Source organism: Pagrus major, chromosome 9 (genome assembly GCF_040436345.1).
Source record: "Pagrus major chromosome 9, Pma_NU_1.0".
NCBI classification, from domain to species: Eukaryota; Metazoa; Chordata; class Actinopteri; order Spariformes; family Sparidae; genus Pagrus; species Pagrus major.
The window spans coordinates 31126324-31143266 of record NC_133223.1 but is presented as its reverse complement, the minus strand read 5'-3'; the positions used below and the strand labels follow the sequence as shown (position 1 = coordinate 31143266).

The 16943-nt window shown below is 40.7% G+C and overlaps 1 protein-coding gene across 3 annotated transcripts in view; it reads left to right on the top strand.

Moving 5' to 3' along the window:
• The window catches only part of LOC141002309 (inactive dipeptidyl peptidase 10-like), a 79619-nt gene extending 62967 nt beyond the window's left edge, over positions 1-16652 (top strand). For all 3 annotated transcript variants that reach the window (XM_073473600.1, XM_073473599.1, XM_073473598.1), the window contains 13 exons: positions 1128-1219; positions 1450-1497; positions 2358-2479; positions 5456-5500; positions 9296-9394; positions 9484-9553; positions 10925-11119; positions 12988-13042; positions 13368-13467; positions 14507-14565; positions 15268-15340; positions 15650-15723; positions 16515-16652. In XM_073473600.1, coding sequence (XP_073329701.1) covers positions 1128-1219; positions 1450-1497; positions 2358-2479; positions 5456-5500; positions 9296-9394; positions 9484-9553; positions 10925-11119; positions 12988-13042; positions 13368-13467; positions 14507-14565; positions 15268-15340; positions 15650-15723; positions 16515-16652 — 1170 coding nt within the window. The remainder of the gene's footprint in view (positions 1-1127; positions 1220-1449; positions 1498-2357; positions 2480-5455; positions 5501-9295; positions 9395-9483; positions 9554-10924; positions 11120-12987; positions 13043-13367; positions 13468-14506; positions 14566-15267; positions 15341-15649; positions 15724-16514) is intronic.
• Positions 16653-16943: the final 291 nt, after the last annotated feature.

Below are 16943 nucleotides of genomic sequence, written 5' to 3'. Positions count from 1 at the left end.
AAAGTTTTTACCAAAGTTGCCTGTTGTCTTTTTCAGCCCTCGCTTCTGTCTGAACTCGTGGTCCTCCTGTGTCTGCTGCTGCTGTCAACATCATGTTATGAAACTTTTTTGATTTAAACTTGATCGTTGTTACTATCATACTTTCGATCGTTTCTTCATCATCAGTGGTTTTTGTTGTAGGCATATGATACAATAAATGATAATACTTCACAGCTGCCTCTCACAGATTATTCAAGTGGCTACAGTTCAGGACGGAGTTTCCGAGTCTGCAAAGTGAAGTGGAAGTGCTTTGAACCTGCATACTTTCAAACGGCGAGCAGGGCGAGACTGCACTGGTTTCAAAAAGATGTCTTATTGTATGTAAGCTTATGAGGAGATGACCCCACCTCTCACTCCATTTATCAGCTCAGTTAAAAGTTTCCTGATGAGTTTATGGTCTCAAACTCTAGTTTCAATCTTCTTTGACACAGCATGATGTTCATTTGGAGTAGAATAGAATGCTTCAGGGCGAGGCTAACTTGTGATTTACAAGTCGCTCGCTGGTGTTGTTCCCAGAACATCATAATTAATGTTGTTCCAGGGGCGTATTGTTATACTGCTGACTTATTAGTTTTCCACTGGCTTCACTTATTATTTCCTGTTTCCTTTAAGTTTTCTGTAGCTGCATTTAGGCCACAAATGTACTTGGTTAGCTTCAAGGAACCTAAAAAATAAGGAAGGGTCATTACGTCACTGAATCTTGCTGTGTTGAAGTCTATGGGAGATGCACGGAGAAACACACATATCTGGACCCAAAGCAAGATTCAGTGACATAATGACCCTTCCTCCTTCTTAGGTTCCTTGGTTAGGTTCAGGATAACATGGTTTTGTTAAAATATTAACGTTCAACACGTGTTTGAAAGGATAACTTCTTCCATGTGTGATTGGTCTGTTGCAATGATAGTGCTGGAGCAACCTTACTTATGACAAAGTTCAAAACGTTGGTCCACAATCCAGTGTCGGGAATATTCAGGATGTAAGCTTCTGAGCCAACGACTGAATATGTTATTTTCCTGTATGTGAGGTTTAGACGGAGCTTACCAAGTTCAAACAAATAACCTTCACTCATCTTCTGCTGTCTCTCTCAGTTCAGAGCAGATCAGAATGAAGTCCGACATCTGACGTCAGGGAACTGGGAGGTGACCAGGATCATCGCCTACGACGAGAACACCGACAACCTGTAAGTTTTAATCACACGCTCCTTCAAAACAAGCAAACGCGACGCAAAAACGACATTCTCTTATTAATTAGCATCACTTCTTAGTCACATCTGAGACACTGAGCTCATACCGTACACAAACAGTGTGTGGTTTGCTAATTAGACGTATGATATGTATACAATGAGATGTTGAAGGTCAGTATTTAATTCAGCGTGTGTGTGTACTCGTCTCGTCTTTGTTTTCTCTCCAGTTATTTTCTCAGCACAGAGGGGTCACCGCGGAGACGCCAACTTTTCAGGTTTGTTTTGCACTTAGTAATTACACAGTCGTAGCTGCTGACAGCCATTGTTCTGAGCGCGCTTCAAGTGTACGATCACACAACGATTTTTAATTAGCTTTTTTTCATTACAAGATCATTGCAAGACACTTTTATTAACCCCGGTGCTCTTATTAGGAGTGTTGACTTTATTTCTTCTTTTCAAAAACAACAATTGTGTTGTTACAGGATAATGTTGCTATTATTTTTGCACCTTTCTTCTGCAAAGAATTTATCCTGCTAACAACTATTATGGGCTCCAATTTCACCAATTTTAAAAATATAAAGACCTTCATTATAACAAACACAGCCAGCAGTGATTATTCTGAAATAATTTGGCATTATCAGTCTCCAGATAGTAACACAGTATTTTGTTTGCCCTGCTTTAAGGCTGCAGCTAGTGGTCATTTTTTAGTGGTGATTTATTTTGTTAATTACCAGATAATTGCTCTGTCTATAAAATGTCAGGAAATATTGAAAAAAGCAGCAAACAGAAAATAGTCACATCGGAGGAGCTGGAACCAGGAAATGTTAGAATTTTTGCATAAAAAATGATAATAACTATTAAAATAACAAAAACTGAAATAACAAAATTTTAATCAAATAATTCTCAGTCAGTTGACTGAATGATTAAGCTCTGCACGGCTTTGCTTCTTTGACTAGCTGAGAGGAATAAACTGCAGCTTTTGTATCAGGTTGTGGTTGGACTTATTTTTTATCTCTGGGTGATTTTTTAGAAGCTAAAAAGTAACGCCAGCGTTCCCCTGGATGATGTTCTTTTGCTTAGAAAGTTTTTGTTCTCCTTGTCTTACTTTTCCTAATTTATCATCTCCTCTCCTCAGCGTTAAAACCGTGGGTCTGTTCCCACGACGGTGTTTGACGTGCGAGCTAAATAAAGCTCACTGTCTGTTCCTCGACGCTGACATCAGCCCCACAAACCAGCACATCATCATCCACTGTAAAGGTAGGCCAGCCAACATCCTAATTTAAGACTCTTCCTGCGTCTGCTCTTACATTCAAGTCAAGCAGCCTCCTCAGTTCTCATAATGAGGCGAAACGCCAAGTGAAATGGACTGTTCAGTAGAGGGCACGACTTAGAAACACAGCGGTATGAAGCAGCTGACCATCAACCATACAGTTAACACCTTCCTCAGCAGAGTGAGTCACAGGGACTGATGATATCTGTCCGCTAACTGCTACGACCTGCAAGCTAACGAAGTCTAATGCAGTTTTATATAATGAGAGGGGTTAGCAAGTCTGCCCACATCACACACTGTACGACTGGATAACTAGTAAAAAAGAGTAAGAGTAAAAAATAAAAACTTTTACAGGAAGATCTTAAAACGATCCCTCGATCAGACTCGTTTTGTTTTCTTGCTTTTGTATAACTAACGGCTCAGACAGAGAAACAGCAGGTTTGAACTCCAAAGCTTCACTAATTACTGTGACGTCTGTGATCTGCAAAGTATTAATTAAAAGTAAAAATTCAACAACATATTTTCTTCCATATTTCATCCAAACACAGTTAAACAATATTATGAGCTGTAACCACATTTCTTTCCTGTTCAGTTGTCTGACAGACAATCAGTAAAACAGATGTTTGAAAGTAAATATTACCCAGACACATCACAGACAGGTGGATTTGCATGCAACTATTGTTTTTTTTAATTATTTTTAAAGATGTTACATGCAGACATAATACATTACAAAGACAAAACAATGAAATAACAGTACTTTAGAATAACACACTTAAAAGGATATTGCATTAAATAAAGTTAACTTCTATCAGGTGAGAAAAAGGGAGACATGAGAAAGTATTTACAGAACTAACAAAACCTAAATAGGTAAAAACGACACATACACAAAATATATAAATGTGCATGCAGCTACTACTAACTACTACTAGAAAAGTAGTAAAAAAACACATACTGTCCGGTGCTGCAGCGCTGTATTCCCCCTGAAACACTCTATTTTAGCTCCTGTCTCTTTAAGGCCCCTCCTCCTGAATACCCAGTCTGCTCTCATTGGTCAGCTCACACACGCCAGAGCCAGCAACACTAACAACAACAGAGCAACTGTGCTAAATCAATTCTTACATGCCAAACTAGCTGTTAGCCTTATGCTATGCAGATGTGTGATATGGTGACGTAGTGTGATGTCACAAAGTCACCGAATTAAGGGCGGGACTACTGACGAGGCGTTTGAGGGGCAGTGTTTTCTGCGGGAGAGAGGAGCTTCTGTTGGTGCCGACTTTCAAGATCTTTCATATAACACACTGAAGGAAAGGAAAAACATGAAAGAGCATAACAGGTCTCCTTTAAATCAACAAAAGGCAGAGGTCAGAACCAGGTCGGCAGACAGAGCACTTAAACTTCAGACTGTGGATCGGGCAGACAGAACAGATACTGGAAGGCTCGGGCACATTTAAACTAAACTGTACACACTGCAAGACTAATGATGGAAATGGGGAAGAGGTGAGCAGGTGGGCGGAGACGGTCGGTCGATGGGAATGACGGGAAAAGAGGTTACAGCAGGGCGGGAGGGGGTGGCTGCATCTGCCAGCAGGGCCGGTGTGTGACGGGGAACACGGAGCAGACGACAGGATGAATACTGGGAGCTGGCAGAAGTCGTGACAGCAGTCATCTTTCCCAACTTGTTTTGGATGATAATATGATTATATCATCAGTGCACTGTAGATTAAAGCTGACTTACAGTAGAGGCACTCACTTATTTTCCCAGAAAATCAATTTTTGTGTGCAGTAAAAAAAAAAGCTTTTTTCTTTGTGAGATCCATAAAGATAATCGACAAATTTGATCATCTGGAGTGCATTAAAACTTCAGATAAAATATTCTGTTCGACTGAATCCAGCAGAACTGTAAATGTTAACAGGTAACAGATTCACATTTTGGGGGATTATTCTGTGTTTTATGTTGCTAATGTATTCATCTGGCAGATGTCAGGGTTTCCCACTGTAATCTGTCACCCTCCAACTATCCACTTTAAAATCCATCTCTCATCAGTTCCAAATGAGAGGCATAAAATTAAAAATAATTAGCCACACTATTTGGTATAATTACCTTTAGGTAGCGTTATTGGCCAAAGAGTAGCATATTTAACAGAGCGTAACTGTTTATATTGTTTGTGGTTTCAATTTATTTTAAGCAGATGAGAGAGAGCGCTTCATGCTCAGGAGCGTTCAGGCTTTGGCGCGTTGATTTATTAGACAATAACACCGTTCCCTTTTCCCAAAAGCAATAAAAATAATGGAGGAAGCTTGTTGTCTGCAGAGGCCCAAGTTCACACGGCCCCCGACAAGTCTGTCCTGACACCTGATTTGATCAGGAGCAACGCGAGCCTTTTAATTCTGCTCATGAAAGGCTTCTGATTGGTTTAGTGTTTTCCAGCAGGTACATGCACATAATGAAACCATTCCTCTGCGTGACAAGAGCGAGTGTTTGTAAGGAATGAAAAGGTCAGCGCCGATACAGAGCACCAGCAGTAAATGCAAGAGAGGAAATAAAGAAAAAGGGTGCTTTGTGTTTTAGTGCGAAGAAAGTGGAGCAGGAGGAATGTGGCTGAGGCGGAGTGTGTTTTTTGCAGCTGTCGAGGGAGCGATTCAGCCGCAGATGAGCCATTCAGCAAACCTGCCATCCTATTAACCTCTGACTAAGTATTTTGCAAAAGGACATTGAAAAGAACTGACTTAATTTGACACTGTGAGGCCATTAGAGAGGCAATGTAAGCGCCCTTTCACCCCTAATTGAGACAGGTAGAGAAAAGAAGGTGACGAGAAAACAAGTCGGCTGCCTGCAGTTGACCCGTCAGACAGAGAAATACTATCTACAATTGACTTTCAGTATCTATGCATCGAAGCGTTGTCCTTCAGTGAGGGTAATGTCTACAATACGCTCAGAGGTTGTTGTTTTATTTCCCTTTCAGGTCCTGGAGCTCCGACCGTGATCCTACACAGCCTCAATAATTCAAGTAAGGACTCTGTTTAGTCTTTAGGCTTTCTTTGCATAGGTCATAGGTTTAACCATTCATGGCAACAAAAGGAATATAGTTATTCTTGGCTCTGACGGCTCCGCTGTTAAGATGCTCCCTGAATTGACCGAGCAGCATGCTGAGCCAAAACAGGGAGCACAATGCAGAAAAAAAAACCCCAGGGTGCTCAAGATTGAGCCATGAGGAAAAGAATATTTATACTCTTATAATACTGTTTTTTAACATTGAGCCCTGATAGGACTGAAAAGGTGGTGGGGGAAAGCTTCCCAGCAGCAGCAGCAGCAGCAGCAGCAGCAGCAGCAGCAGTGTGTGGCAGCTTTTGAGTAGGAGCAGTTATGAGTGAGGAGGGAGCCATATTGAAATGGACCGCCTTGTTGTGAGAACAGCTGTGATTGGTGTGAGACCGACTGGTAACGATGATTCGATCAGCGTCTGACTTTCCCGTCCTGCATGAACTAACGCTAAGCTTCATTTCAGTAGATTTTTCAGGTATCTTTATATTATTACTGATTTTGAAATTGTAGTCTTTAATCTTTCATTACTTGTTACTGGAAAATTTAATAATATGACAGTAATATACAGGTTTGGGACGGTTAATTTGCTAATTACCTGTCAAATGAAGGTAATGTAACTTGATTACTTTCCGTTACGTTTACATTTTACATTTAAAGACTAGAGAAAAGAAATATCAACAGGTTTATTTAATCTTAATAATGAGTGTATGTGTTTGTACTTGTGTATTCAGTTTCACTCCTCGAGCCTGGTGATATATTACAGCACACCACACGATATACAGCACCTTTCAAACACAGACTCCACTGAAGGCAAATCATGTATCAGAAGAGTGTTTCAAACACAATGCAATCACTTCAAGTGTCAGAAAATAGAAGTAAACAGATAAAAAAAAAATCCACTCGGGGAAACTAATCACACTCAGAACGTCGGTCTCGTCTGTGTGTGCGGCACTTTAACTTTAATCAGGTTTAGTGTGTCAGGTGCCAGTGTGAAGATTTTCAGAATAAGAGAACGGCGCTCTTTTCTCCTGGTTCTTGTTAGAAACTCTGACAGCAACAGTCCGAACGTGCCGCGGGTCATTTCTTGCCTCGTTCTTGCCGGGCTGTATTAATTTTTTAAGCTCTTCTGAGGCTACAGCTGTTGCCGTCTCTAATATGTGCAGTTACCATGGTTACAGGTGTTGTTCCCGTCCGTCGTGAGGTGAGCTGAAGAGGTCCTGTTCGCTTGTTCATGCCAGACTTGTTCACACGGCGCTCACGTCACTCTGCTCTGCAGAATAATTAAAGTAGTAGTAGCCAGTCACCTGCTTTGATTTGAAATGTTGCATTCGCTGCCTGAGCTCGCTGCTCTTTTGTTCACTAATGCTACCTCCTCACACAGTCTGAGTTTAGCCGGAGAGAAACAGCTAAAATGTCATATTTCATTAGCTAACGTCCAGGGTATGACTTAGATGGAAGAAAATCTTTATTAATTATGCACAAATCTCTGCTTGACTGTAGTCATAGCCTGTAAACATGGAAGACTGCAGACTGAAAGTAGTGTTATAGCAGTATTAAGGGGTAACTGCACCAATTTTCCACATTAAAGTGTGTTTACAGGTCTTGTGTACAGTGTATTCTGTAGTGTTGATGTGAAGTGTGTTTTGTAGTTGTGAGCACATTCAGCATTTGAAGGCTACTCCAGGAAATAACATCACAACGAGCATAAACACAGATGTAGGCGGTGGGTAAATACTGTATTTCTGTTGCAGATGAAACTATCAAGACGTTGCTGTACTCTGCTCATAAAAATAAGCATTTCTCAAAGACTAAAATATGCACATAGTTCAAATAAGTTGTGGAGTGTTTGTCTGAGCTACCTTGTACAACTTTCTGTGTGATTATAGATAAATGTATTACTTTTTGTATCTTCTAAGAATAGGTAATGTTAGTTTTAGTTCAGGAGACGACAATAACCAATTACCAATCAGGAGTACACATGTTTGATCCCTCAAATTAAGATTTTTTAAAGCTATAATTCGCTCATTTCGTCCATTTTGTCATCGTTTAGCTTTAATTATTTGATGAAAATTGTGATTTCCTTCTATTTTCTGTCATATTTAAAAATTAACTCTGTCAGGCAGCCCAGACAACAGGGCGCTGCAGTACTCCACCCTGCTGGAGATGGAGCTATGACAGAGTTTCTCTCTTTCAAATGAAACGTCTAATTCTTGCCATCTGTTTTAGAGCACAAACGGATGATTTAGTGAATGCCTTGATGGGGTTGCTGAAGCCAAGGTCTGAGTCTATTGAAACGTAGTCGAGGCACAACGTGAATGGAGGTTGATGAGTTAAAACTGTCCTGCTGTCGGAACCAGCAGCGTAAAAAGAAAAGACTGTATTAGCTTCAACTCGTTTTCACTCGATTGTGGTCAACAGGAGCTCTTAGAAATCAAGATTTCTTCCATTTCTACTTATTTCTTCTCCGTTTCCCACAGACACACATGCTGTTGCATTCACTCAGTATGCACACACCTACCGTACTCACATGCTCCTTCTTGTTATCCATGCCTGTATGTCGATCAGTAGGTTTTTTTTTTTTTCCTGAAAAAAAGTTAACAGCTGTGCTGCAGAAAAGCAAGCAATTTGCCCAGGGTTATTTGGATAGGCCCTCCATCCACAGCTGGGAACTCAAGGCCCCTGGCGGTTTCATAATGAGACGTCTATTGATTTTGGGTTTTCCATTAGAAATGCTGGATGAATTCCATTTCATTTAGCTGCTTCTCAGATGGCTCGAATGGAAAAATGGCCAAACCAGAGAGTCATTGTTTATTAAATGTGGAGAAAATAGCGGGGCTCTTGTTTTTTGAGGCCAGACTGAGCAGGCTGCCGTGTGTGTAAAATGCCTTTTAGATATTGAACCTTTTGACTGTATGTTTTTTGTGCTCGTCCAGGTTTAATCAGAATCAGAATCAGAATCAGAATCAGCTTTATTGGCCAAGTATGTGAAACACAAACAAGGAATTTGACTTGGTTTTTCTTCGCACACAATGTACATAGACATAGACATGAACATAAACAAACATAACAACATTCAACTAGAAGGAACAAGAACAACAAAGAACAGTGAGTTAAAAAGTGTTCAGAAGTCCGGACTATTATAAATATATAAATATATATTTAAGTATATTTATATTATATTATTTACAGTGTGGATATGTGTTGTTCAGTTATGTACAGGTAGAAATATATAAATATATATATACATATAAAGTGCAATTAACAGATTGTTATGGTTCGAATTAAGGTCAGAGGCAAATTATTTGGTTTTTCCTCTCCCAAATCACAAACTGTGTCCAGCTCCAGTCAGTGAGGTGTTTCACAAATCCCTCTGTTTGAGCTGAAAACTCGTGTAGCTTTTGTTAAAAAATGTGATTTACCACACTCCCTGGTTGAATATCTCATATTACAATATTTTAATTTAGAACCGTCTCCTTTATTTGCAAAAGTTAAACCCCGAAGAGATGAAATCCAGGAACGAATTCAGCTCTCCCAACCCTTTAAATTGACCACAAAATCAAACAATGTCGCAAAATGAACCATGAGGCTCAGATCTTATCCGTCTCACACACACACGGCCCGTCTCGTCTCATTATAGCACCGGCTCCAAAGACAAATCCTCGTGTTATAATGGGTCATTTGTATGCAGCGACACTTCGATCATTGGCAGCAATTTTTTGGACTCTTTCATCCTTTAAACACATTCCCATCATCCTTGCAGATTACTACATCCTTGAGAACAACTCTTTGCTGAAAGCGGCCTTGAAGTACAAAAGGATCCAACTGACTGACTTCAGAACTGTTTCGATGGAGCATTTTGGTGAGAATAAAGTATTGGTCTCTGTACTGTTACTGTGAATCACGGATGAATTCCTGCTACAATATATTGTCCTTTTTCTTTTCCGACAGATTTACCTCTGAAGATCACCTACCCACCAGACTTCTCTGACTCCCGTCACTATGGACTACTGTTGGTGATGTATGTATCATACTGCAGAATACATCAGGAATGCACAGTGCGTGATGAATTCAATTTTTTTTGTTCTGACATCACATTTTATACAGAATCGCATAAAATCTTTGTTGGACGCTTTCATGTGAGCAGCCATACAGAACAGAAGGTGTTTGCATATTTAATGTTTGAACACCCTGACAGTGGCGACATTTGCATACAGACTAACTCCGGCCATGTTAATGTCAATCACAAGCTACCTTTGTGGCACCGGTGACAAAAATAAATAAATGAATACAAACTGAAAGAAATACAGTTTTACATTCCACAGTAACACGGTTAAAAGCGGGTGATATTCTTTATTTATGTCATCATGAACACGAGCCATGAATGTATAACCACACTGGTGCACTGGCTGACATGTTACCTCATTACCATGAACACACACACTGCAGTCTATTTTGACTCAATCCCACTTTATTGCAGATCCCGCTGCTAAACTTTGCTAAGACCCGCCCTACTATGCCTCCCATTGGTGGGCTACGTTGGTTGGGTCGAAGTTCAAAATGCTGATCGTCACATGATGCACGTAGACCTCTGATAGCTCCAGGAAGTTTTTGCCGTGAAGAGACAGAACAACAGTTTTTGGTAGTTAGCAGTCAGTGAATGCATAAAAGCTCTTCTGCTGAAAGTCTATTGCACTTCTAGTATTTGCAGCTAACTTCTGGAAACTATTGAGAGGCTCCACGATACGCCGTCGGCCATGGTTAGTTATAGGCATGAGGAATGAGAGCTGCAGGAATATCAGGGAAAGCCAATCAGAGACAGAGCAGGGCGGGTCTTAGCAAGAAAAGCAGTGGGATCCATAACGACCAGGGTTGCCAAGTCTGCTTATTATAAGCAACTTTGGGCTTGTTTTTCTCTGAAGCCCCCTACAAATATTGGCAGTCACGGGTTGCAGTTCTTTGGCCTTGTTTCACTAGTGAATGCTTCTTTGGCTTTGCTCCCGTGTCTCCTGTCTCTTCTGTCTAATAAAGCAAAAAGACCTAGTTTTTCAACTTGAAGGATCCATCTACAAGCCATTTCCCTCCGTCCCTTCTCTTCTCACATACACAACAAACACACACACAAAGAGTTAGAGAAAGACTGTATTGAAGGAAGAAATGTAAGCTCAGTGAGAAATACTGTATGTGCACATAATGCAGATCTTCTCCGACATGGAGAGGTCCGAAATTATTGAAAGATAGTGTCTTTAATGGAATTTAACATAGAACAGCCTCTTCCTTTAAGATTTACTTGAGTAACTCTTCACATTAAAACAAATCCTCTAATAAACCAACCTCATCATCATTGATCCTCTCAGTTTTCCTTATTTGCCATGTTTTGTGCTGTGTTTAGTGACAGCGCCCCTGGTGGTCAGGCTGTGAGTGACCAGTTCTCCCTCAGCTGGGACTCGGTGCTGGTCAGCTCAGACAGCATCATCGTGGCTCATCTGGACGGCCGGGGCAGCGGCTTCCAGGGTCAGAGGATCCTGCACGAGGTTCACCAGAGACTGGGAACTGTTGATGTCCAGGACCAGATTGCGGCAGTGGAGTATGTAATCTAATTCACTTTTATTCTACTTTAAACCATCTTGTACTTTCGGAGCCTTTATTTTACGTCAAACTCTGCAGTTGGCTTAAATAAAGGCCCAGGCCACTATTTGGGGAAATATATATTGACAGAGTAAAACTTCTGCACACCTGTGGATCAACAGGTCCATAGTAGAAGACCAAAGATCAACAAAATCAGGACAAAAACTCCTGAAAGATGTGACATGTGAACATACAGTATATTATCTGAGGCAATATGTATGATTAATGACTTACAGGTTGCAGCTGCTGCTTTCATCTTAGCTGTTATCTCCAAGCAAACTTTTGATTAATAGTTTCACAGTTATTTTTTTTTATCTATCCCTGGAGGAGCATACAAGAAGAATAAAACTGGCATTGATTTTGTTTGCAATCTCTTCCATTGTCTGCACTTGTCAGTGTGGCACTAGATTCCCATTATTATATGTTTTCTCTGCTCTGCTGTCGCTCATCTGCCAGCAGGAAAATGTTTCTCCTGCTCCACTTTGGTTTCTTTTCATTTCCATCCAGTCTTCAGCCAATTTTCTGTTATCATGTTTCATTTTATGTCATTAAAATCATTTGTTAATGGCGTGGATTAGTTTTACCATTTATCCACTCTGGTGCTTCGACCACCTTGTCATTACCATGTGCTTTAAGAGGGGATAAACTTTTGATATTTTTTGAGAGCCAAGAGACATCCACATCCTGTTAATGCCCTGAAGAGTCTGAGCCTTAGCGTGGAAAAGCATTTTAGTGAGAAGCTGATGTTCCATGTGTTCACGTGTTTTGACAACTTATGGCTCTTTTACAATTGGTTTAATGTTTTTTTTTTTACTTTAAAATAGCAGTTAAAAAAGATGAATGTTATTCTCTTCTGTGAGTAGCTTCCCTCTGACTTCAGTGTGAAGGTCCTACAAGGTTTCAGAGATTTTCACACACGAGGTTAGGGGCAGATGGGTGTGATTGGATGGATGTGGATGTGTTAATCACATGATCACTTGAGAGCTGCTCTCAAAGGTCATTCAAACACCTGCTGTAAGTAGAAGTGAGTCATTTGATGAGTTTTATTTTTCACTTTTAGCGCTGAGACCTTTTTGGTAGCACAGAATAGGAGGATCCACATGTTAATCATGAACTAGTTGTTAGGTAGCATGAATATTAGTGGCAAACTGGCTCTTTTTTTAGTCATTATAGCACTTAATAAGGCCTTATTCTGCAGAATGAAATATAAATATATAGATATATATACGAAAGAAAAAAAAATCATAAAAAAAAAATTGTTTAGTCGATTTCACACAAAAATAACAAGAGAAAAAAATCCTGTTGGGTTTTTCACAATAAAAAAATAATAAAGAGGCAATATGTTACTAATCTGCATGCTAATAAGAAACTAGGAAATGGTTAATATTTGTGCCCTCGCCCGGTTCAACGAACTGCTGCTGCTCACCTCCAGCTCACAGTGTGAAGTCAGAGAGCGACCTTAATCTGAAAACAAATTCATCTCGTGAAACTACATTTGCTCATTAATTAACATTTATCAGCAAACATTACTGGTATGATCAAATGTTATAGCCTCAACACTACAATCTGTGCTATCAGTCTATTTGAACAGATGTTTGGCACACAAGCAGCTCTCCACTGATTCTCCATAATTCATAATAAAAGATTTGTGGCTCGACCTCTCCGCTTCAAGTGCAAATATAAAAACCGACACAGAGAAATGACATTAATGAAACATAATTATATACGGCAAATATAAGAAATGTAACCTTTAACATTCTGCTCTTTTGATTTTCAGATGATGTGAATGTGTTTGAAACCGCTGCTCATGTGTGTTTTCTTCTCCAGATACATGATGACATTTTCATATATTGATCGGACACGGATAGCAGTGTTTGGAAAGGTGAGCCCACGTTCTCGTCTATGATTAAGACGTCAAATAAATTCAGTCCACAGTCTGTTTTTGCCATATATGCATATTACAAGCTGCTGCTGAGCAAAATCCATGTTCAGTGTGTGAATTGATTTAAGTTTTAAAAAAATATAAAATACTTGTTTGATTAAATCACTGAAATTATTCCACATCTTGAGCTGAAGTTTTTAGTTTTTATAAACTGTAAAATGTTAGAAAACTATAACATTATTAATGAATAACTTATATGATTGAATGTGAGCTTCAACGACTCAACTATTGATTTGCATGGATGTTTATGTTTCTGTCTGTTCAGGGTTATGGAGCGTATCTAACATTAATGATGCTCAAGTCCACTGACAGCCTCTTCAAATGTGCATGTGCAATGTCACCAGTGACGGACTGGAAACTTTATGGTGAGTATAAAGACCCTCCATACATACACACCGCATCACAGAGATTTTTCTATTCATATTTGCCTTTGAACCACTTGTGTATAAAAACTGATGCCATATTTGTGTAAAGGCAGTAAGTATACCTCAATATGGAGTTTTGTTGTTGTTTAGCCGCTGCCTTCAAAGACTGTTTACCTGCTTACATCACCGTATCTATAGACCAAAGTAAAGAGCATCCTTTAGAGCGCTGTTACGAGGGAATTCAGGTATTTGTAAACCTGGGCCCTATAGTTACATGTTTCAGAGTGTCAGTGATTCATACCTCACCAAAATGTTTGGAATCAGTCCAGTAGATCATCTCAGCTGGCAGCTGCGAGGTGGCTGCTGTGTAATCATTTGGGGCAACTGGCATTTGGGGCAGCGCCACTTCTAGCAAAAAAGTAAAAAGACATTCCCGTGCTAGCTATAGCTTTTAGAAGTGAGGTGGCTCTTTCATTCATTTTGTTGGTATTTGCAGTTGGTGGCACTTGGGAAATGTGGCTTGGAATAAAGTGGTACATGGTCTGAAGAGTTTGGGAACCTCTGATCTAGGTAAACCTCAAACTCTCCAACTTTGACCACTGCAACAACTCACTTCTCACGAGATTTCAAAGCAAGACTTCTCCTTGAATGAGACTTGTGTTTTTAGGATCTCATTATTCAATAAAAAGGTCTCTCTCTGTATAAATCATTTCCAAAATGTCACCAAACGTGGACAGTTGACCAAAGGATTACACTGCAGTTGTGTCGTGGCTGCCTGTTGAGATTTCCAAAACTTTAAAATATGAATCATTTACACACCAAAACATGTAAGTATCTGGCCCAGGTTCAATAATACCGTCCCTTTTAAGGTGACAAACAGGACTCTCTCAGCTGCACAAGGTGTCATTTCCTCCTCACTGACAGCGTACCATTTGGGCTCCGGCTGACAGGAGCTCCACTTTGTTTAGGTATTTAGCTGCAGCTGAAGCACTGTGCTCCAGCGGCTCTGTTAACAATTTATCACTTCTCATTTGCACAGCATCAGCGTTCTCTGAGAGATACCTTGGCATGCCATTACGGGATGACAGCAGATATCAGGTGCGTGTTTACCGCCTCTCCCCTTCACTTGTTTGCCGTTGATCTTTGAAAGCGACTCGCGGTAACATCGCCGACACACCTACAGTTAAGCTCCCACAGTCACTGAACGCTGCTATCAAAGCGAGAGGCAGCGGCGCTTTGCCTTTCCTTGTGTTTTTTCATGCTCCGGAGGATTTTGTCAGTCATCTCTCTCTTTGGTAACTGCGTGCGCCGGTGTGTCAGATCACATGCCGGAAGGTTTTTTTATGAGCCGCTGCTAAAAGGGTTGCCTGGCACTCTCAGGCCTCCCGCACAGACAAGACGTTGAGCTATCAGAGGTGTTTTCAAGGTGTTTGCAAGCACACCGTAAACAACCCAACAACAAATCTGTCCCCAACAAGTAATAATAACTGCTTTCACAGTACTTCAGCTTCCTGTCTGCAGACTACACTTTACATCTTCTTTCTCACAATTTGTACAAATGCTCTCATTCCAAGCAAAGAGAATAAAGTCAATGGGAGATAATTTATCACTTGAAAAATCTCTAATTGGATTGAATGACAGAGTCTGTGTGTGTGTGTGTGCATGTAATCTGGATATAATGTAATTTACCACAGCGTCTTTCATTTCATCGTACTTTTCATGTTTTTTATTGCTTTCCTCAACACCAGTTAGCATATCTATCAACCTATTATCTCCCCACCATTTCTGATTTCCTCGCAGTTTTCCAGTGTGCTGCAGAACGTTCAGGCTCTTAGGGAGCAGACACTGATGCTGGTGCACGGCACGGCAGATGGTAAGAGAAAATAAATTGTGACAGAATGAAAATACTGTATCTGTGGTGCATCAGTGCTGAGCACAAAGAAGCATGCAATCCTGGAAGGTAATGAGGCAAATGGTTTCTAATCAAAAGATAAAAGGAAAAGTGGGTTATCTAAATGGATGCTGGGATTTCCAGAGGAAAACATTCGCCAATGAATCATGCATGTCGAATTTGTTGAGGTGTTTTCCATCCCGCCACAATCTGATTGTCTCTTCGTTTTTTTTTCCCCAGTTAGGATTCGGGGCTGAATCTTGCTGACATGTTTCGTTTCTTTACTTCCAGCCAACATCCACTTTCAGCATACTGCTGAGCTCGTCAAGAACCTGGTGAAAGTCGGAGCGAACTACTCGATGCAGGTGTGTACCGCTAAGGCAAATGCTTTTCACTGCATTTCTAAAAGCAGGGATGAGAATGCTTGTTTTCTATAATGCAGCAGCAACACACACAAAACAATGCATTGAACGGCTCAAACCCTTTGTGAGAGTAAAGCCTGCAGTATGTGCGAGCTGCTGGTGAGCGGTCAGATTCTGCCTTAGGAGAATCATAAACAAAATCATTATTGTGCTTCTCTCTAACAGCTTCAGTAATCACAGACTGTTTGTAGGATCACCTGTAGGTTCCTACACTCTTGGAACAGGACTAACCATCGTCCACAGCGATCATTTAACTGTTTGGACTTGATCATCTAAATTTGGTTGCAATGTGGCTGAGCTGAGACGTAACAGCCCGACAGACCTACTGTATCTATTAAAGGATAATTCCAGTTTATTTCAAACTAAGGCTTTCAGGATATCAGGGCTCTGTTCCTATCCGTATCTAATGTTGAGCATAATTGAGCTTTATAAAGTTGATTGAAATGATAAAAAGTGCAACAAGATTTTAAAAAGAACGTCTCAAACTTTGCTGAATCACTCTGTATCACAGAGACATAATCTAGTCAGTGAGTATTTACTTCCTGCCAGCCTTCCAGTGGTAGTATCAGTACAGTTAGTGAGGAACACAGCAGCAGGTACGATCCCATTTTCCAGCCCCTGAATTATTTTGTCAGGTACAAAAGGTGGTTATTTGTACAGAAGCTTTCTGTCAGCCGACCCAGCGTGTCTACAAACCTCTCTCTGCTAATTCACTTCCCTTTTTACCCCATCAGATCTACCCAGACGAGGGCCACTTCCTGTCTCAGCAGAGTCGCCAGCACCTCTACGCCACACTGACCAGCTTCTACAGGGAGTGTCTGAAGGAGGAGTTACTACCGCTGCCTGATGACGAAGAGGAGGAGGAGGAGTAGGCGGGAGGGCGGCTTCGAGGGTCAGACCTTTGGCAGAGCTTGAAGAATTTAGCTGAAAATCCGTCAAGGCCTTTCGCGTTTTGGACCAAGTGTTTAGCCGGACATGGAGACTGGGTCAGAGCTGCTAATGCTCTTAAAGTGTGTGTGCGCCTGTGTGTGTGTGTGTGTGTGTGTGTGTGTGTGAGCACTCCAGTGTTTGACTGTGTGTGTAAATGTGTTGAATAAGATAACTGAAGGACACGACAGTGACACTTGCCGGGACTTGAGACGGGGAACCGCCCTTTAGCATAA